Raw genomic sequence first — 22,099 nt, 5'->3', positions numbered from 1 at the left:
GTCCTCAGAAACCTCCTTTGTTCGTGCCATGATACACTTCCACAAATATGTGTTGTGAAGATCAGACTTTGATAGATCCCTGTTCTGTAAATAAAACAGGGTGCCCACTCACACCTGATTGTCATCCCATTGATTGAAAACAGCGGACTCTAATTTCACCTTCAAATTAACTGCTAATCCTAGAGGTTCAAGTACTTTTGCCACCCACAGATATGCAATATTGGATAATTTTCCTCAATAAATAAATGACCAAGTAAAATATTTTTGTCTTATTTGTTTCACTGGGTTCTCTTTATCTACTTTTAGGACTTGTGTGAAAATCTGATGATGTTTTAGGTCATATTTATGCAGAAATATAAAAAATTCTAAAGGGTTCACAAACTTTCAAGCACCACTGTATGTAAAATGACTACTGTGGGATTTGTGCTTTAAAAAAAAAAATCTATAAAGATTGCATAACCATCAGTGATGTCACCACTTTTAAACAACAACAACAAAATCTAATTACATTCCTGAGGCTTTTTCTTTTTAAGACAGAAAAACTCCAGCCAAAACAATAGAGACCATAAACAGCCAAAATGTTAATCATTCCTTCCGAAAGCTTTTTTTTTTTAAGTGACTTCAAGCTAGACTGCCTTTCAGATTTTTTAAGTGTAGGTCATAAAAATAATTTTCCCGACACCCAGTTATTTTTGTTTAGTGGATCGAAAGCTACTGAATTCGAATCAGAGACTTCCAATTTTATTAGTTTTTTAAAAATAGAACAATTAATACCTTTAGAGCCATGTGGCCCGAAATTCTCTGCTATTTTTTCCTGCTTCACCATGACCAATTCAAAATACTACATCATGCATCACATGGTGGGCTTTCCCCGTTCACGCAAGGCATTGTGGGATACAAATTTGAAACAGGAGAGAAAAATTGAGGACGTGAGTGTGCGAACGAAATGTGAAAGACCGACTAACAGAAAGTGAGAAGAAAAGATGTGGTGATATATGCAAAGGAAAGGAAACTCAGGACCAAACTAATAAATATGGGCGCTCAGCGAGCACCTCGGTGTGATCAACTGTTCATTTAGCGACAGAATGATGGAACTGTCAGTGCACGCTCAAAGGCAAACCTGTAGATGGCAGTAATACAACACTATGGATGCCAGCTGCTGTAAAACCCAGAAGAACAAGAAGGTGGTAAACCTGCACATGCGCACACTGACCTCCTCTGTCTGCTGACTGTGTGAAGCGAGCGATTTCATGCACATTATTTGCTCGGGAATCCCATCAAATTAAATAACTTCCCAGCCACAGAATGGCAGGTTTTTCTGAGATATTACAGAAACAAACATGTCACAATGACCAAATTTCAGAGGGAACTAAATTTCACCAATTTTTATGAAATTGTACGGAAGCTGCGAGAGGCCCTTCATATAATCTTTTTTTTTTCACCTTGTTATCCCGAGATAACGACATAATTAATTCAGGATCTCGAGAAAACAACACAACTAATTCGAGATCTCGAGAAAACAAAACCATTATTCCGAGATAACAACATAATTAATTCAGGATGTCGAGAAAACAACACAACTAATTTGAGATCTCGAGAAAACAAAACCATTATTCCGTGATCTCGAAAAAACAAAACAATTATTTCATGATCTTGAGAAAACAGCTGAGATTTCTAGCAGAGCTGCGCCCCCCTGTGGGTCAGACAACGAAGACTTAGAAATTGGCGGACATGTAACAGAGCAGAAATGGCTTTTTACGATGCCTTGAGAGAGAGGGGGGTCCCAGAGGAGACATTCTAATGACCAAAGTTGCGTCTATACAGAATGAGAAATAGCCCCAAAGTCAGCATATCACAAGTCTCTTGGCGCACCTGAATGAACCATTTCTCAGCTGTTTACTCGAGATCATGAAATAATTGTTTTGTTTTCTCGAGATCTCGAAATAACGGTTTTGTTTTCTCGAGATCTCGAAATAACGGTTTTGTTTTCTCGAGATCTCGAATTAGTTGTATGGTTTTCTCAAGATCCTGAATGAATTATGTCGTTATCTCGGAATAACGGTTTTGTTTTCTCGAGATCTCGAATTAGTTGTGTTGTTTTCTCGAGATCCTGAATTAATTATGTCGTTATCTCGGGATAACAAGGTGAGTAAAAAAAAGGATTATATGAAGGGCCTCTCGCGGCTTCCGTAAAATTGAAAGGCTGTCAGCTTTAACTTAAAGTACAATGCAGCACACCAAACTTCCTTTCCAAAAAGCTATTTGAACTTAACTCTGCCCTTTATTTATGACCACACCACAAACATTCCAGGCTCATTGAGAACCTTGTACTGAACAGGCCCTTCAAGTTTCATGCAACTCCACGGAAACAATCCAAAGATATAGCTGTTTGAGTAAACCAAGCTCCACCCACACAAGGATTGATTGGCATGTCATGGCCATATTCTTTAGAAATATCAGCATGTTTTTGATAATTATTGAGGTTAATAATTACTGGTAGTTTGAGATCAATTTTGTGAAGATATGGTAAAAATCCTGGGACTAGTTTTCGAAAGTGGGTTTTGGAAATTAGCTAAAAACTGAAGTGGGTGGAGTTGAATGATCCTACATCTAATTACTTGTGGTTTGGTTTGCACATTCATTTGGGGGGGGGGGGACCCCCCAGAAACAATAAGGTTCCAGCACTTTTGCTTGGACCCCTAATTCCCTGAAATATACACATTTGACAAGCCAGCCCTGCACTGGTGACCTCTGATCCTGCATGTCCTCTGCCTTTTATTCCTGTTCCTGGCCCAGCGCCAACCTGACTTTAGCTAATTCGCCTTTCTGCCGCCACCACTATTCATCTCTGTCACCTCGGCGCATTAATATTCATCACCACCTGACAAACAAATGTGTGCGCCGCTCAGGCTGGAGAGGAGAGAAGTGGGGGATCATCTGGCACGAGTCACGCCTGCTTTTCCCTGCCAGCTGTGTGCCATCCTGAACACCGTGCTCTTTAGAGCTGTGTGCCCTCTTTTGTTTAGAGCCCTTAATAACAGGAACGCCAGCAACGGCTGCATGTGAAAAATGGACAGAAGCTTTCACATGCTGGGAGAAGCTGTGATCAGCATGATGAATCTATTATAGAGAAAAGAAATTAAGGTGTAAGAAGAGAAGTAGTTTTGTCACCCAAACATGAAGAGGAACCTGAGGAACCAGAGACATTTCAAACTGATGCTCCACTCCTTCACTTCTGCTGCAGTTTCTTTCTCTTCTTCCACTTTTCCACTTTGGACTTGAGCTCTGACATGCAGGATATTGTTAGTGAAAATCTCCGAATAATTTATGACTGTGAATAGATTTCCTCCAGAAACTGCAGGCTAACACCTCTCCCATAAAAATCCCCCATCAAACTGTTGCAGGTGTTTCGGCAGAAATAGACATTGTCAGAGAATGAGATGGACCTCTCAAGCCCGAGCGGGCAGATCAAAACACACAAAGCGCAGTAAATTATGGCTCCAGAACGAGTTCCAAACATGTGCTGTGTGTTGCTACGTTCCAGAAAAGTGCTTACGCATACAGTTTCAGCCGAGAGAGCTCAGCGTGATCCAGCTGGGGCAAAAGTCCAACCTCTGATTCATGAATAAACCCCGATGTAAAGAGGCCGCCTGGGTAGCTTTGTTTAAAGCTGAATTAAGGAATTCGGGATAATAGGATGGAGAAGTTGGTCCGTCTTTGCTCCTTGCTGTGAGGAGTGTGTTTATAGAGCACTTTTTTACTAAACTCCAGCTCCTATTGTGACTGCTTGCAAAATCCAAATTGTAAGAAGCACAAAGGATTATGTGGGATTTTCTGAAGAATGAAGTCATAAGAGATGCTAAGACGGCTAACTCTGCTGCACACTTTATCACTGTATCATATTACATAAGCAGTAGCTTGTAAAGTTTTGAGGAATTTGACTTTGTAAATACTGCGAAGGAGTACATGATTCCAAAAACAGCAACCTGATGGCGTAATTAGCATTACCACGGAGTCCATCTGTGTGCAGATAAATTGTCATCACGTGACTTCAATGTTAATAGATCAGGTCCTATTTACCGTATTCACCTAAACATCATCATCATTAAGATGAATCAAAACAAATCTGGTTTATTTCCCAGGTTGTCAAAAAGTATCGGTAAGGTTATTTAAAAAAAAACATGAAACAAATTTGGTACAACAAGACCCATAGAGAAGGTTGTGATGACCATGAAAGTCAGTAACTGTCCATGAAGGGCATTAGTCAGAGACATAAGCAAAAGGTTAATGGTAATGCTTAACGTGATGCTCCCACCACCATGCTTCACTATGAGGATTCTCAACAAGTGATATATACAAACTCCTGAAAGATCAATTATAATCTTCTCTAAAGGCCCGGTCCCACAATACCAATAGCTATAACTATAATGATAACTATACAGTGGTGCTTGAAAGTCTGTGAACCCTTTAGAATTTTCTATATTTCCTAAAACATCAGATTTTCACACAAGTCCTAAAAGTAGATAAAGAGAACCCAGTTAAACAAATTAGACAAAAATATTATACTTGGTAATTTATTTATTGAGGAAAATTATCCAATATTACATATCTGTGGGTGGCAAAAGTATGTGAACCTCTAGGATTAGCAGTTAATTTGAAGGTGAAATTAGAGTCTGCTGTTTTCAATCAATGGGATGACAATCAGGTGTGAGTGGGCACCCTGTTTTATTTAAAGAACAGGGATCTATCAAAGTCTGATCTTCACAACACGTTTGTGGAAGTGTATCATGGCATGGACAAAGGAGATTTCTGCGGACCTCAGAAAGTGTTGTTGATGCTCATCAGGCTGGAAAAGGTTACAAAACCATCTCTAAAGAGTTTGGACTCCTCCAATTCACAGTCAGACAGATTGTGTACAAATGGAGGAAATTCAAGACCATTGTTACCCTCCCCAGGAGTGATCGGCCAACAAAGATCACTCCAAGAGCAAGGCGTGTAATAATCGGTGAGGTCACAAAGGACCCCAGGGTAACTTCTAAGCAACTGAAGGCCTCTCTCACATTGGCTAATGTTAAATGTTCATGAGTCCACCATCTGGTGTAGTGGTTAGCGCTGTCGCCTCACAGCAAGAAGGTCCTGGGTTCGAGCCCCGGGGCCGGCGAGGGCCTTTCTGTGTGGAGTTTGCATGTTCTCCCCGTGTCCGCGTGGGTTTCCTCCGGGTGCTCCGGTTTCCCCCACAGTCCAAAGACATGCAGGTTAGGTTAACTGGTGACTCTAAATTGACCGTAGGTGTGAATGTGAGTGTGAATGGTTGTCTGTGTCTATGTGTCAGCCCTGTGATGACCTGGCGACTTGTCCAGGGTGTACCCCGCCTTTCGCCCGTAGTCAGCTGGGATAGGCTCCAGCTTGCCTGCGACCCTGTAGAAAGATAAAGCGGCTAGAGATAATGAGATGAGATGAGTCCACCATCAGGAGAACACTGAACAACAATGGTGTGCATTGCAGGGTTGCAAGGAGAAAGCCACTGCTCTCCAAAAAAACCATTGCTGCTCTTCTGCAGTTTGCTAAAGATCATGTGGACAAGCCAGAAGGCTATTGGAAAAATGTTTTGTGGATGGATGAGACCAAAATAGAACTTTTTGGTTTAAATGAGAAGCGTTATGTTTGGAGAAAGGAAAACACTGCATTCCAGCATAAGAACCTTATCCCATCTGTGAAACATGGTGGTGGTAGTATCATGGTTTGGGCCTGTTTTGCTGCATCTGGGCCAGGACGGCTTGCCATCATTGATGGAACAATGAATTCTGAATTATACCAGTGAATTCTAAAGGAAAATGTCAGGACATCTGTCCATGAAGTGAATCTCAAGAGAAGGTGGGTCATGCAGCAAGACAACGGCCCTCAGCACACATCGTTCTACCAAAGAACAGTTAAAGAAGAATAAAGTTAACATTTTGGAATGGCCAAGTCAAAGTCCTGACCTTAATCCAATCAAAATGTTGTGGAAGGACCTGAAGCGAGCAGTTCATGTGAAGAAACCCACCAACATCCCAGAGTTGAAGCTGTTCTGTACAGAGGAACGGGCTAAAATTCCTCCAAGCCGGTGTGCAGGACTGATCAACAGTTACCGGAAATGTTTAGTTGCAGTTATTGCTGCACAAAGGGGTCACACCAGATACTGAAAGCAAAGGTTCACATACTTTTGTCACTCACAGATATGTAGTATTGGATCATTTTCCTCAATAAATAAATGACCAAGTATAATATTTTTGTGTCATTTGTTTAACTGGGTTCTCTTTATCTACTTTTAGGACTTGTGTGAAAATCTGATGATGTTTTAGGTCATATTTATGCAGAAATATAGAAAATTCTAAAGGGTTTACAAACTTTCAAGCACCACTGTAATTGTTTCCATGTAACATTGTCAGAGCATGTGCTATTTTTCCCATACATCTTTGTACATCCTTGTTGCATCATGAAGTCACGGAATACGGATTCATGGAAAATAAAAAATATAATACAAAGCACGGATCTTTTATTCACAGATATGTGATATTTTCTGTGAAATATAAATAGCAAATTAATAAAGTAAACATATAAATGCAGGTAAGATATTTTAACTACAAATGTCGGCAGTCCAAACATTTAATTGTTTTAGACTTCTTAATTTTTTATCTATGATGCATCATCCGTATGAAATCAGTAACCAATCTGTAATATAATGAAACGTCCATGACCGATCCGCAAACTATTAGCATCAGTATTCAAATCCTTAACCACTCCATATTTTGTACCCTTTTTTTATTACATTTCCGTAGTCCATGACCGATCTGTATTATATCAACCACCGGAGTGTGTACATGGGTTGTTTTGAAGTCCGAGCTGTACAATATAACCCAGAATAATGTGCTACTACTTGGAAAAAACTTCCATGACTGTTCCTGAGTTATATGCATTTATTTCCTTGATTGTCAGGACCAAGTGATATTGTAATTGGGATTATAGTTGTGGTGTTTCTGCTCCAGATTGGAACTAAAATTCAGGCAGAGGGATAGTCAGAGTTGGAGTTATAGATATAGTTATCGGTGTTGTAGGACCAGGCCCTAAATCCTGCTTTAAAATTCATCAATATTACATAAGCATCAGTTATGATGTCACCACTTAAAAAAAAATTCTATTTACATTCCTGAGGCTTTTATTTTTTATTTTTTAGACAGAAAAAACTCAGTCCGACAACAACTTAAGAAACGGCTGGTCTGGTAACAAAATGCTCATGATGCTGAATAGAAGAGCACATCATCTACTTCCAGCCCTTGGAGATAAGAGTGATCCAGAAAAGTCTGATTGAATTTCATGCACATGTTCTGTTCACTACTTATCCACGAATATCTGACTGACCAAGGTTTTTTGACCCCTTACATATGTTGTTTTTACTTTAAAACTCCCAAAAATATGTAATTTGACAATTCGTTGTGCAGTACACAATGAAAACAAATCCCCAAAACCCTTCCTGTGCTTGTGGCTCCTCTAAATCAGAGACAAAGTAACTAGCACAGCCAATAACATCATCTTTTGGTTTCAGATTAATTTCCGAATAATTTAATTTGAACACTTTCCATCTTGTTACTTTCAGGCCAATCACAATCCCCTGTAATTTACATATTATTCTTAAAAAATGCTAATTTTATCTTCATTTCATTTCCATAAGCAGAAAGCCTAATTTGCCTCAGGGCCTTGGATATTGACAAACAAAGTAATAAAACTTAATCAGGAATTAAAACTGACTGCAGAACATTAGACAAGGAAATGATCATGAATAATGTTATCCATTAAATTTAAATAACGCATACGCAGATTGAAATGAACCATCATACATAAAAGGAAATAAAAATTATCATCAGTCGTGAAATCCAGAAACCAACCCATATAATACAATATGAAATGATAAAATATACATAATGTATACATAAATTAAAATAACATTCTCGATTAAAAAAGAAATAAAATTTACAACGGACAGTCAAAGATATAGCATTGGGCCCATAACCCTCAACTGCTTGATTATATCATCTCTCATCTGTAAGTCGCTTCAAATAAAAGCAAAGATTAAAGTGAATAAAGGTAAATCATGAAATAAAAAAATAATGTAAGAAAAAGATTAAAGAATAAAACAATTGAAGGTGTGCGGTTAGAGGAAAATAATAGGCGACAGAGATCCCAGGTACGAGGCAGCCCAACATGAAATGGGGTTATGCTTATAATCCTAAAGTTGATTATTTTGCAAAAATAGCACGTCAGAAATACTTTTTATCCATTTATAGTTCTATTCAATGTTACTGAACATCTGAAACAAGTTTACCACTTATGTTATAGCAGCTATAAACAAAAAAGTTAGGATGTTGTGTAAACTGTAAATAAAAACAGAATGTAATCATTTGCAAACCTTGGAAACCCTATCTATATTTCACTGAAAAGAGTACAAAGACAACATATCAAATGTTGAAACTAATAAATGTTATTGTTTTTTGACAAAGATATGCTCATTTTGAATTTGATATCAGCAACACGTTTTAAAAAAGTTAGGTCAGGGGCGTGTTTACCAGTGTGTTGTATCATCTCTACTTTTAACAACACTCTGTAAACATTTGGGAACTGAGGAGATCAATTGCTGTAGTTTTGAAAGAGAAATGTCGTCCCATTCTTGCCTGAGATACAATTTCAGTTGCTCAAGAGTTTGGGCTCTCCTTTGTCGTATTTTGCACTTCATAATACACTAAATGTTTTAAATGGGAGACAGGTCTGAACTACAGGCAGGCCAGTTTAGCACCTGGACTCTTTTACTGCAGAGCCATGTAGTTGTAATATGTGCAGAAAGCAGTTTGGCATCGTCTTGCTGAAAGAAGGAAGGCCTTCCCTGAAAAATATTTTGTCTGGATGGCAGCATATTGCTCTGAAATGTGTATATATCATTCAGCATTAATGATGCCTTCACAGATGTACAAGCTACCCATGTCATGCGCACTAATGCACCCTCATACCATCACAGATGCTGGCTTTTGAACTGTGCGCTGATAACAAGCCAGATGGTCCCTCTCCTCTTTAGCTTGGAGGACGTGGTGTCCATGATTTCTAGAAATAATTTCTGCTTTTGATTCGTCAGACCTCAGGACAATTTCCCACTTCGCCTCAGTCCATCATAAAAGAGCTGGGGTCCAGAGAAGGTGGCGGTGTTTCTGGATATTGTTTATATCTGGTTTTAACTTGTGTTTGTGGATGTAGTAATGAACTGTTTTCACAGTCGATGGTTTTCTGAAGTGTTTCTGAACCCATACACTGATTTCCACTACAGACATGTGTCTGCTTTTAATGCAGGAGACATCCTGAGGGCCTGAAGATCACAGGCATCCAATATCAGTTTTCAGCCTTGTCTCTTGCATACAGAGATTTCCCCAGATTCTCTGAATCTTTTAATAATATTATGTACCATAGATGATGTGATCCATAAATTATTTGCAATTTTACTTTGAGGAACGTTATTCTTAAAATGTTGTACTGTTTGCCCATGCAGTCTTTCACAGAGCAGTGAACCCCTCCCCATCTTTACTTCTGAGAGACTCCGCCTCTCTGGGATGTTCATTTTATACCCAATTGTGGTACTGACCTGTTATCAGTTCACCAAATTAGTTTTTTTAGCATTACACAACTTTTTCAGTCTTTTGTTGCCCCGTCCCAACTTTTCTGAAACATGTTGCTGACATCAAATTCAAAATGAGCATATATTTTTCAAAAAACAACATTTCTCAGTTTCAACATTTGATATGTTGTCTTTGTACTATGTTCAATGAAATATAGGGTTTCCATGATTTGCAAATGTTCACATTCAGTTTTTCATTATGTTTTACACAGTGTCCCAACTTTTCTGGAACTGGGATTATATATTTTTTTCTCTCTTGAAGCTAATAAGTTAATAAACAAAATGCTGCTTTTTGGAGAAATCGCAAAATCTTCCATCCTTTCCAAGAAGGAAAGCTGTTACATGACACTGATACTGGAGACTTCTTCCAAAAATGTGAAATAAATACATCCTAAAATGATGTCATGTTGGCGTTTACTATAAAAGTTGCTGTGTAAGATGTTACCAATACAGTATTAGAGTGAAACCTTGCTTGGAAAATTAATCAACACCTTCTGACCAATCAAATGTGAGAATTCAACAGAGATGTGGTTCTATTAAAGTTACTAACTGGTATTAGGCTATGAAAATTCAATGATCTGGCAGTGTCATTCCATTGGCACGGAGTTTGTCAGGATTTTAGACATTGATGTGGGTTAGGGTTAAGGTTGAGTACACTTTGTGGAGTTTCTCCACATAATTATGTCTGGAAGAATCATCTCATATGTCAGCATCTTTCCAATTTTTTTAAGCTCTAACCCAAACAGAACCAAAGGGTTAAGGCAGTTCTTGCATACCCGCTTATACAAGAACTAATACAGCAATGAAGGCAAACAAATAAGGCTTCTACCTTTCCTCTCTGTGGTGCTCGGTGGAGCGGAAAGTGAGAGGTTCTTCTCAGGCTCCTTCCTGTTTTCCCTCATCACTGCAGGGCTTTTCTGCTTGCACTTGGGCACTTCCAGAGATTTAAGCTTCTTGGCATGCTTGGTGCCTTTGTAGTGGGAAACCGCTTGGCTCTGAGGAAGAAACAGAACCAAAATTCAGAAAAAAAATGGAGAGGAAAAGAATTAGAAATCTCAGTTGGTGGCAAAGACACTGAAAACCACAAACTAACTGTAAGTGTCATGCCTGGAAATGTGGATTCGGTCACATCCTGATCTCATCAAAGGAAGCAAACAAAATCCATCTGCCTTGAGAAAAAGAGGGACTTGGGACAACAGGAAGCTCTCTCAGAGCCTTGGATGTCATTTTAAGTCAGGCCAAATCTGTCTTCAAAGGTTTCAACAGGCATTCTCAAAGTTGTAAATCTCTCGCTGAATTGTCTCAGTGATTTTCAGGTTAATGGAAGGGTCATGTTTGAGGGACTGTCATAACAGAGTATGTGGGAACAGCAGGAAGACAGCATAGTTGTGGTGGAATGTGTTCACAATTTCTTACTTTCAAATAGTGCAATATAATACATACTGTCAGTGACCGGGATATACTGTATCACCACAGTGGGTGTGGTTACAATCTCAAAGCTTGGTTCCAATAGTTACGTCAGCCAACACAGTCTTGCAAATCAGTAACAGTTCACAAACCTAAATTGCATTTGAAGTCCATGTAAAGCAAATTCGGAGATTTGTTTCAAAACATATGATACATATTAGACAACAGTTGGTGAAAACATGAAGACAGTGAACTACATAGTAATGAATTGTAGCGTTAGACCGTAAAACAGCTTTTCATCACTTTTGTGCTCTGAAATCATGGCTCTGGAGCCATGCTTAGCATAACCCCTTCCCTAACATTCTAAAAATTAGAACTGCATTTTTATCAGTGGTTCTCCTGCTCAGTTGCGATTTATGTACTATAGCCTCCAGTTTCTTAGCCTTCGTCCAGCAAATGCATTTTCCCTGGATACCAGAATTTGCTTTACAGCATGGTCATCTTATTTATCATCATCTTCTCCCTTGTCCAGCACTGTTGCCAGGTCGAGGTCCACATGGACCTTATTGATTCACACATCATATTAATTGGAGCACAGTTTTACACCGGATGCCCTTCCTGCTGCAACCCTCCCCATTTCTGGGCTTGGGAAACAACCATTCACACCTACGGGCAATTTCAAGTAGCCAATTAGCCTAACTGCATGTCTTTGGACTGCGGAAACCCACACAGATACGGGGAGAACATACAAACCCCACACAGAAAGGCCCCCGTCAGCCACTGGGCTCGAACCCAGAACCTTCTGGCTGTGAGGTGACAGTGCTAACCACTATGCCACCCCTTGGTCACCTTATTTAAATATCCTAAAAATGAGGAGATGAAGAAGAGATGGATTGATGTTTTGAAGAGCCACTTTGATGGAGAGCTCTTGGTGATGTTGGTACCACCAACACCCTCGTTGACCTATGTTGACCATTTTACACAGGGTAGTTTTACAAAACGTTCATGAGAGACCACTGGGACTCATGGATAATCTGCTGCTATTGGTGAATGGGGCTGAACCAACTGTCTTCCTCTCCAGCTTTCATCCTCCCATCCCACCAACATCTGGCACTATCGTTGGGAGTACATGCCCACCAGTGAGTGTATGTTGCCTTGTGTGCATGTTATAATTATAGCAAGCAACTTGGACCAGCCATGGCCTAATGGTTAGAGAAGCAGCTTTAGGCCTAAAAGGTTGCTGGTTTGATTCCCTGGACCAGCAGGAATGGCTGAAGTGCCTCTGAGCAAGGCACCTATCCCCCAACTGCTCCGGGTATGTTGTATGTTGCTCTGGATAAGAGCATCTGCTAAATGTAATGTAATATAACTTAGTCCACACTAAATCTACTGCATTTTATAGGAGCTGATTTTACATGGTGTAGCCTAGCATAACCTTCATGTAACGCTAGCTCATGTTAGCACATGTACTTTTACAATGGCCTCGTTCCCTGAGTAGAATCCATCAGAACATACACTGTTAATCCATGGATAATGCTTGCTGGTTTGATCTTTGACCATTCAGATAAATAAAATTATCTGGTAAAGTGACAAAATATGTTTTGTTCCATGTTATTTATCGATAACCTGTCATTGTTTGAGATTAAGGGTCATTTTAGTTTGAGGGGTTCACTTAGTTTCAGATAAATACATCAGTTTCTTCAATATGTCTATAGCAAGGACGCAAGATTATTATTAATACAGCAGCATTCGCAGTGTCCCAGCCTCGTAACAACAAGTGACATCCAAATTCATCTTTTGAACCAGGATTATTATGATTCGCTTGGACAGGGTCTCATATGGAAGCACTCATCTGCCCTTGTTTACCTGAAAATGCTCCTCTGTCCTACTGTCTGTCATTGCCTGTGGCAGAAAAGGAAGGATAAATAAGGATAAATAAGACCTCTGTCAGTTCATTGACGAGCCGAGACAAGTGTCTGAAGAGTACTCCCCCTTACTGACTGGCAGCCAGATGTCTAAACATGCACACGCACAAATATTTCACTTACTTATTCTGTCTTCCTCTGACAACTAGCTACACATCGCCTCAGACTATATTTTATTTTTGTAATCATGTTTCATGGTAGATTTCAAAGGGTCTGCTGAAAACTCGACTCTGATACACCCACTGATTGCATAAACACACAAACCTGGAACTCATTATTTATTTCTGTGTGAATAATTTTTAGCAGTTGTTCAAATGGGGTGGTGTGTTGTTACTGTACTATTTGAACCGTCGATACTTGTAGCATTCACCATTACAGAAGTGTACAACTTAGAATTTATGAGCTGTGACGCAGTGTTAGCATTTGTTCCAGCCAGCACCGGTTGAGTTTGCGGTTGATGCTAAGTAGAGTGACATCATAATGTTAATCATTTTAATCTTTTTCTGGTAATTTACCAACATATCTGAGGAAAAGCATGGTACTTCCAGTACTTTTATGTAATTATTCTGTCACTATGACTATACATGGGCCATGTAATAGCTATGAAATAGCTAGCAAAATCTTCCCCATGGCGCACCACCAGAATGACTTACATAACACTTTATGGCACCATAGTGGTGTCTGGACTCACATTTACATTTTCTAGTCTGCTCTTGTAGTATTCACCTTGGAAGTTTACATTTTCACAACTTTGTATTCACAAGCTATGAGCCTATGCTAATATTTCTCACAATGAAAATTCATTTTGCGGTTAATGCTAAGCAGAGTAACAGTGGAATTTTAGTCATAAAGAGGCTTTTTATGGGATTTAACCATCACATCTGAGGTAAATCCTACTATTCCCAAAAGCGTTGTGTAATTTTCTTCGTCACTATGGCTTTACATTGTCCATATACCAGCTACAAAGTATGCAATAGCAACATATACTTGATTTGTGTTGTGATTAAAAGGCATCACAGTGGTGTAGTGGTTAGCACTGTCACCTCACAGCAAGAAGGTTCTGGGTTTGAGCCTTGTCAATGATAGAGGCTTTGCACCATCACGTGACCCCATAGCAACGGAAACTACAGCGCCATGACAGGGGGCACGCTTGTAGTGCTTCATTCAGCCGAGTTAGTTGTTATTGATTTAGAATGGGAAGGTTTTGCTGCATTTTTGGAGGTGCAAATCGTTTTGAATAAAACAAAGACATCAGATTTTTTAAATTACCGAAAGTAATTAATCATCAGGTGGGAAAAAAAAAAACCTAGAGAAATTTCTAAACATAGAATGGAAAATGGGAAACAAAATGCTCACTTCATTTCCACGAAGGTAAGAATTCCAAAAAAAGTTAACGATATTAAAAAGTGCATTTACATTTGGGGATCCTTTGGAGCATGTTGTGTGCGCGCTTGGAACCCAGTCGTTATGGTAAACACCTGACGCTGATTTGAGTACAATCATCACATGCATATAAGGACACTGTTTTCACAGAGGCTTTGCAAGTATTCTGTCTGCGGTGATAGACAGGTCTAAGTGCAGGAAGAGTGTTTATCAGTAGGTGTGATATTTACAAAAACAAAACACAAATGAAACCAAAACTAGAGTCATAAACATGGCTTGAAACAAACGTGCCAGTGATAATGATAATTCTTCGAAAAGCCTCAGTGTCCTTACAGTGTGTGCTGATTGTGCTTAAATCAGCATCAGGTGTTTCCCATAATGACTGGCTCCCAAGCACGCACACAACGTGCTCCGAAGGATCCCTGAATGTAAATGCACTTTTTTAAATATTATTTTTTTTTAATTCTTACCTTTTGTAGAAATGAAGTGAGCATACCAGAGGGTTTTTAACCTCTCTGTTTGACACCGAGTCCTGCTGAATGTTTTTTATTTTCCCCATTTTCCCTTCTGTGTTTAGAAATTTCTCTGGTTTCCCCCCTTGACGATGAATTACTTTTGGTAAATGAAAAAATCTGATGTCTTTGTTTCATTCAGAATGATTTGCACATCCAAAAATGTAGCAAAACCTTTCGAAACTGATCAGTAACAACTAACTTGTCTGAATGAAGCACTACAAGCATGCCCCCAGTCATGGCACCCTAGTGACCATTGCTATGGGGTCACATGATGGTGCAAAGCCTCTACTGGGGCCTTTCTATGTGGAGTTTGCATGTTCTCTTCGTGCCTGCATAGGTTTCCTCCCGCAGTCCAAAGACATGCAGGTTAGGTCAACTGGCTGCTCTAAATTGCCCATAGGTGTGAATGTGATTGTGTTTGGTTGGTTGTCTCTGTGTTAGCCCTGTGATAGATTGGCGACTTGCCCAGGGGTGTACCTCACTTCTTGCCCCAAATCAGCTGGGATTGGCTCCAACTTCCCCCACAACCCGCAATGGATACGCAACATAGAAAATGAATGAATGCTGTGATTGAAACCATCTTTAGTAGAAAACCCAAACTCAAAACCTGCTGTTGATCTCAAACCAAGTACTGCTACATGCTTGTTGTAAAACCATACACACCACACCTTTAACTTCATCCCTCAGAGAAAGAAATGTGAATTCATTTTCTGTGAAATGAATGTCTCGGTGAACACAATAAGTTGACGTGAAAATGAAAAATGCTCTAAAATGGAGATGGAAGTGATGCACCTTTCAGATTTATGCCTTTTGGATTTGCAAGCGCGTCTTCTTAGTTGCACATTGTTATGAGAACGCTGATAACACTGAGACAAATGTGGTGTCATATGCCTCCATCCATCCATTTATAGCAGTCAACCGCAAAGACGGAGAGCGGCGTGATGCGAATGGATGTTTGGTGTAATTTCAGCCGTCATCAATCTTTCATTAAGAGACCCATATGGAAGAACTGGCCTCGGTGAAGAAGATATTCTTCTTCAGCAAGTCTTTACTAAGTTATAGAATGTCATCAATCAATCAAACAAGCAAGACTGAGCGACATTTCTTGAAGATTTGTATTCAGCAACTAAGCAATGGAGTGTGGGAATTCTCTAATCTGATTTCATTTGTGTCGAATTCTCTAATCTGATCAGTTTGAAAGTGATGATTGATTTTCTATCACGGCTCAGACAGTTGTGCCAGCTGTTTTTAACTGAGACACCAGGTTTATTTTAATGTGCTCATTTTCATACTCGTTCACCGGAACTCGTAGACTAATAATAAACAGATAAAAACATATGCTGTTATTTAACAAAGAAAAACTTATTATCGTTGACATGGTGACATCTTTATTTTTAGAAGGCGTTTATTTATGGTTGTTTATGGTTATGGAAGAATTCTCCAGTTTCAGTAAGTTTTCCACCAGTCTTCAGGATGGATGACTTTGGGCTTTCTGGTTTCTCGGTGACATGACAAGGTCGTGTCTTATTTTTGTCTTATTAACTTGAAGATAAAGAAAAAGAGAGGTTGGTGAAGGAATGACTTTTTATAGCTGCTATAATGATAGCGATAACAGGAACTAATGTCTCGGAAAGGTTCCACAACATTAAATATGGCTAATATAAACGTATAAAAAGTTTTATTAATTCATTAAAAGTAATACTTGTTGGCAAATGGCAGTGGTAGAAGAAGAATAAAGCGCTTCAGAATGTGATGTTAGTGGAAAATAATCAACTTCAACCTGGTTACTGTAACTTCATTTTGGACCACATGACACCACTGTATTGCTCATCTGGCCAACAGGTGATGAATTTATTCCATCATGTGTTGTCCGGAGTCGTCCACATTTCATGAAAATAGCTTGTTCTCCCTCAATTCTTCACCGATTTTTATTCTTTTTGGCAGGAAGGTAGGTCTGCCTGGGGTGCATATAGCTTTTACACAAATTTGCATAATTGCAATTAATAATGAAGATATGGAGTAATTAAGCCCTAATGAGCAGTTTCCACACAAATTGCTTCTTCTCTCTCAATTCTTCACTGATTTTTATTCTTTCTGGCATGAAGGTAGGGGTACCTAGGGTGCATATAACTTCTACCCAGATTTGCTTCATTGCAATTATTAATGAAGTTATGGACTAATTAAGCCTTAATGAGCAGTTCAACAAAAATCATTTCTTTTCGGTCAATTCCTCGCCGTTTTGGATTCTTTCTGGCAAAAAGGTCGGTATTCCTAGGGTGGATATCGCTTCTATATATAGCTTGTATATAGTGTATATAGCTTGCAACATTTATTGTGCAAGGTGGCCCACTTTAGATCGTTCCTTCTGGACTAGACGGGGCCGGAGTGAGCTACAGAGTCGTGAACGGTCTTGCTTTTCTTTAAGAGCAAGTGTTTTATGACTTAATTACACCAAATTTTCTAATCTGATTAGTCAGAAGGTGTTTCTACAAAACATTTGCTCAAATACTGCATTATTTCAGCGAACAATGTCCTGGAAAGTCCAAATGTCGCAACCATGTTACGATCTTTGCTCATAACATTTTGAATCCTTAAATGTCATAAAAGTCAGATGTCCTGTGTCAGGTATTCCAAATATGCCCAATGTCTATCCCTGAACCAAAGCACTCAGAGGCCTTTTTAATTGTTTTGAAAAATATGACGGGGGAAAAAAAAAGCAGGGAAAAAAGAATGGAGTTGGTTTTGATGAGGACAGGCTTCCTCGTGGTAATGCTTTGATTCTGATGCAAAATCTCCTCGAGGCTTTTCACTCTGAGCTGCAGTGTCATGAATGATGGAAAAACAGAAACGGCTCTGACAATCCCTGTTCACCCTGAGCTAGACATAATAACTCAAATATAATAACTCCGCCAGCATGTCACTATATATAACTGTCTTAATGGTGGGAAATGGTGGAAATGATGTTTTTAATATAAAGAATATAAAGGTCTTTTGGATTAAAAACCTCAGGTGAAATGATATCACATAGAAGGAATTGTTCGTGAATTCAAAACCACACCAAAGTAAGAAAAACAAACAATCAAACAACAAAAACCACACACATATGGCTTTGGGAAGTTTGAGTTTTTGCCATGGCATGGGTTTCTTTTTCAGCAGACCCTGCCTTTTTTGGTAATGCCTTCCCTGAAAGAGCTCATAAACATCAGTGAGTTTTACAGCGCCTCTAATAATAGCATGATGTATGATGTTGAAGCCCAGGGGAGAAAAAGGTGGAATGAGCTACAATGTGTGTGTGTGTGTAGTGTACCCATCAGTTTTGCATGCCAACCATGCCAGTTACTTTTGCATTTATTCATTTGGCAGATGTTTTTAGCCAAAGCAGCCAACAGGTTGGGTATGAGCTGATTCAGCGGAGCAGCTGAGGGTTAAACAAATATTTAGAAAAAAATGTATGTATGTATGTATGTATGTATGTATGTATGTATAGCCCCGATTCCAAAAAAGTTGGGACAAAGTACAAATTGTCAATAAAAACGGAATGCAATGATGTGGAAGTTTCAAAATTCCATATTTTATTCAGAATAGAACATAGATGACATATCAAATGTTTAAACTGAGAAAATGTATCATTTAAAGAGGAAAATTAGGTGATTTTAAATTTCATGACAACAACACGTCTCAAAAAAGTTGGGACAAGGCCATGTTTACCACTGTGAGACATCCCCTTTTCTCTTTACAACAGTCTGTAAACGTCTGGGGACTGAGGAGACAAGTTGCTCAAGTTTAGGGATAGGAATGTTAACCCATTCTTGTCTAATGTAGGATTCTAGTTGCTCAACTGTCTTAGGTCTTTTTTGTCGTATCTTCCGTTTTATGATGCGCCAAATGTTTTCTATGGGTGAAAGATCTGGACTGCAGCCTGGCCAGTTCAGTACCCGGACCCTTCTTCTACGCAGCCATGATGCTGTAATTGATGCAGTATGTGGTTTGGCATTGTCATGTTGGAAAATGCAAGGTCTTCCCTGAAAGAGACGTCATCTGGATGGGAGCATATGTTGCTCTGGAACCTGGATATACCTTTCAGCATTGATGGTGTCTTTCCAGATGTGTAAGCTGCCCATGCCACACGCACTAATGCAACCCCATACCATCAGAGATGCAGGCTTCTGAACTGAGCGCTGATAACAATTTGGGTCGTCCTTCTTCTCTTTAGTCCGAATGACACGGCGTCCCTGATTTCCATAAAGAACTTCAAATTTTGATTCGTCTGACCACAGAACAGTTTTCCACTTTGCCACAGTCCATTTTAAATGAGCCTTGGCCCAGAGAAGACGTCTGCGCTTCTGGATCATGTTTAGATATGACGACTTCTTTGAACTATAGAGTTTTAGCTGGCAACGGCGAATGGCACGGTGAATTGTGTTCACAGATAATGTTCTCTAGAAATATTCCTGAGCCCATTTTGTGATTTCCAATACAGAAGCATGCCTGTATGTGATGCAGTGCCGTCTAAGGGCCCAAAGATCACGGGCACCCAGTATGGTTTTCCGGCCTTGACCCTTACACACAGAGATTCTTCCAGATTCTCTGAATCTTTTGATGATATTATGCACTGTAGATGATGATATGTTCAAACTCTTTGCAATTATACACTGTCGAACTCCTTTCTGATATTGCTCCACTATTTGTCGGCGCAGAATTAGGGGGATTGGTGATCCTCTTCGCATCTTTACTTCTGAGAGCTGCTGCCACTCCAAGATGCTCTTTTTATACCCAGTCATGTTAATGACCTATTGCCAATTGACCTAATGAGTTGCAATTTGGTCCTCCAGCTGTTCCTTATATATATATATGTGTGTGTGTGTGTGTGTGTGTGTGTGTGTGTGTGTATATAAAAGCCATGTACGATGAGATTGAGTGGAATAACTGTTTGATTCAATCCACATTCACTGGATTTTGAGAAAAAGAGCATTTTTATTTTTAGTAAATTTGATAAATAAAAACTTTTATACAAATCATCAGACAAAATAATTTCCACTTAGAATGTAAACAAACTGGCGAAATGACCGGAGCAATTTGTGAAAAATGTGATAATGCGTTCTTTCCATCAAATACTTTTATTCCATATTTTGTTGCTTTCTTATTTTTGGGGGTTTTGTTTTCAAGTAGAGTTTTTATTTCATCCTTGGTTGGTTCGGCAACACGCTCCGCCATTTTGTTTTTCTCTCCTCACGGAATATGAGCTGATATCCTAGTAGTAGAGTAGCCAATCAATCAGAGCATGCAATTGTTCATATCCAGTGAATGTGGACAGAATAAATATACAGTATATACAGTGGTGCTTGTAAATTTGTGAGCCCTTCAGAATTTTCTATATTTCTGCATAAATATGACCTAAAACATCATCAGATTTTCACACAAATCCTAAAAGTAGATAAAGAGAACCCAGTTAAAAAAATTGAGACAAAAAAATTATACTTGGTCATTTATTTATTGAGAAATGATCCAATATTACATATCTGTGAGTGCCAAAAGTATGTGAACCTCTAGGATTAGCAGTTAATTTGAAGGTGAAATTAGAGTCAGGTGTTTTCAATCAATGGGATGACAATCAGGTGTGAGTGGGCACCCTGTTTTATTTAAAGAACAGGGATCTATCACCCCTCCTAGAACTGCCATCTTATTGTGGTGGAGGGGTTTGTGTGCTTGAATGATCCTAGGAGCTATGTTGTCAGGGGCATTACGCCCCTGTTAGGGTCTCCCAAGGCAGACAGGTCCTAGGTGACAGGCTAGACCAAGAGCAATTCACCAAAACCCTTATGGATAATAAAAGATCAAGGACCGTGACATCGCCCGGTATGGCACAGCCGGGGCCCCACCCTGGAGTCAGGCCCGGGGTTGGGGCTCGTATGCGAGCGCTTGGTGGCTGGGCCTTTGCCCATGGGGCCCGGCCGGGCTCAGCCCGAAGCGGTGACGTGGGCCCGACCTCCTGTGGGTTCACCACCCACAGAGGTAGCCGTAGGGGGCCGGTGCAGTGTGGATTGGGTGGCAGTCGAAGGCAGGGGCCTCGACGACCTGATCCCCAAACACAGCGGCCAGCTGTTGGGACATGGAATGTCACTTCGCTGGGGGGGAAAGAGCCTGAGCTTGTGCAAGAGGTTGAGAGGTACCGGGTAGAGATAGTCAGGCTCACCTCCAAGCACAGCTTGGGCTATGGAACCCAGCTCCTTGAGAGGGGCTGGACTTTCCACTTCTCTGGAGTCGCCCATGGTGAGTGGCGGCGGGCTGGTGTGGGCTTACTTATAGCTCCCCAGCTCAGCCACCATGTGTTGGAGTTTACCCCAGTGAACGAGAGGGTCGCCTCTCTGCGCCTTTTGGATCGGGGAGAGGGCTCTTGCTGTTTGTGCCTACGGGCCGAATAGCAGTATAGAGTATCCGGCCTTCTTGGAGTCCCTGGTAGAGGTACTGAGAGGTGCTCAGACTGGGGACTCCATTGTTCTACTGGGGGACTTCAATGCTCACATGGGCGACGACAGTGACACCTGGAGGGGCGTGATTGGGAGGAACAGCCTCCCTGATCTGAACCCGAGTGGTGTTTTGTTATTGGACTTCTGTGCTAGTCATGGTTTGTCCATACCGAACACCATGTTCAAGCATAGGGGTGTCCATAAGTGCACATGGCACCAGGACACCTTAGGTCGGAGGTCGATGATCGACTTTGTTGTCGTTTCATCTGATCTCCGGCCCTATGTCTTGGACACTCGGGTGAAGAGAGGGGCTGAGCTGTCAACTGATCACCACGGACAGACCTGGCAGGCCCAAATGTATGGTGAGGGTCTGCTGGGAACGTCTGGCAGAGCACTCTGTCGGGGAGGTCTTTAACTTCCACCTCCGGGAGAGCTTCTCCCAGCTTCCAAGGGAGGCGGGGGACATTGAGTCTGAGTGGACCATGTTCTCTACCTCCATTGTAGATGCAGCTGTTTGGAGCTGTGGCCACAAGGTCTATGGTGCCTGTCGTGGCGGCAATCCCCGAACCCGGTGGTGGACACCGGAAGTAAGGGATGCTGTCAAGCTGAAGGAGTCCTATCGGACCATGTTGGCCTCCAGGACTCCTGAGGCAGCTGACGGGTATCGGCAGGCCAGGCGTGCCGCAGCTCGGGCAGTTGTGGAGGCAA

At 40.5% G+C, this 22,099-nt stretch overlaps 1 protein-coding gene across 3 annotated transcripts in view; it reads right to left on the bottom strand.

Moving 5' to 3' along the window:
• The window catches only part of znf385d (zinc finger protein 385D), a 222,923-nt gene that overhangs the window by 46,737 nt on the left and 154,087 nt on the right, over nt 1–22,099 (bottom strand). For all 3 annotated transcript variants that reach the window (XM_060900350.1, XM_060900352.1, XM_060900351.1), the window contains one exon: nt 10,524–10,689. In XM_060900350.1, the coding sequence (XP_060756333.1) occupies nt 10,524–10,689 (166 nt within the window). The remainder of the gene's footprint in view (nt 1–10,523; nt 10,690–22,099) is intronic.

This window comes from Neoarius graeffei, chromosome 19 (assembly GCF_027579695.1).
Source record: "Neoarius graeffei isolate fNeoGra1 chromosome 19, fNeoGra1.pri, whole genome shotgun sequence".
Lineage (NCBI taxonomy): Eukaryota > Metazoa > Chordata > Actinopteri > Siluriformes > Ariidae > Neoarius > Neoarius graeffei.
Note: the sequence above shows the minus strand (reverse complement) of the source record. Positions and strands in the feature narration are given on the sequence as shown.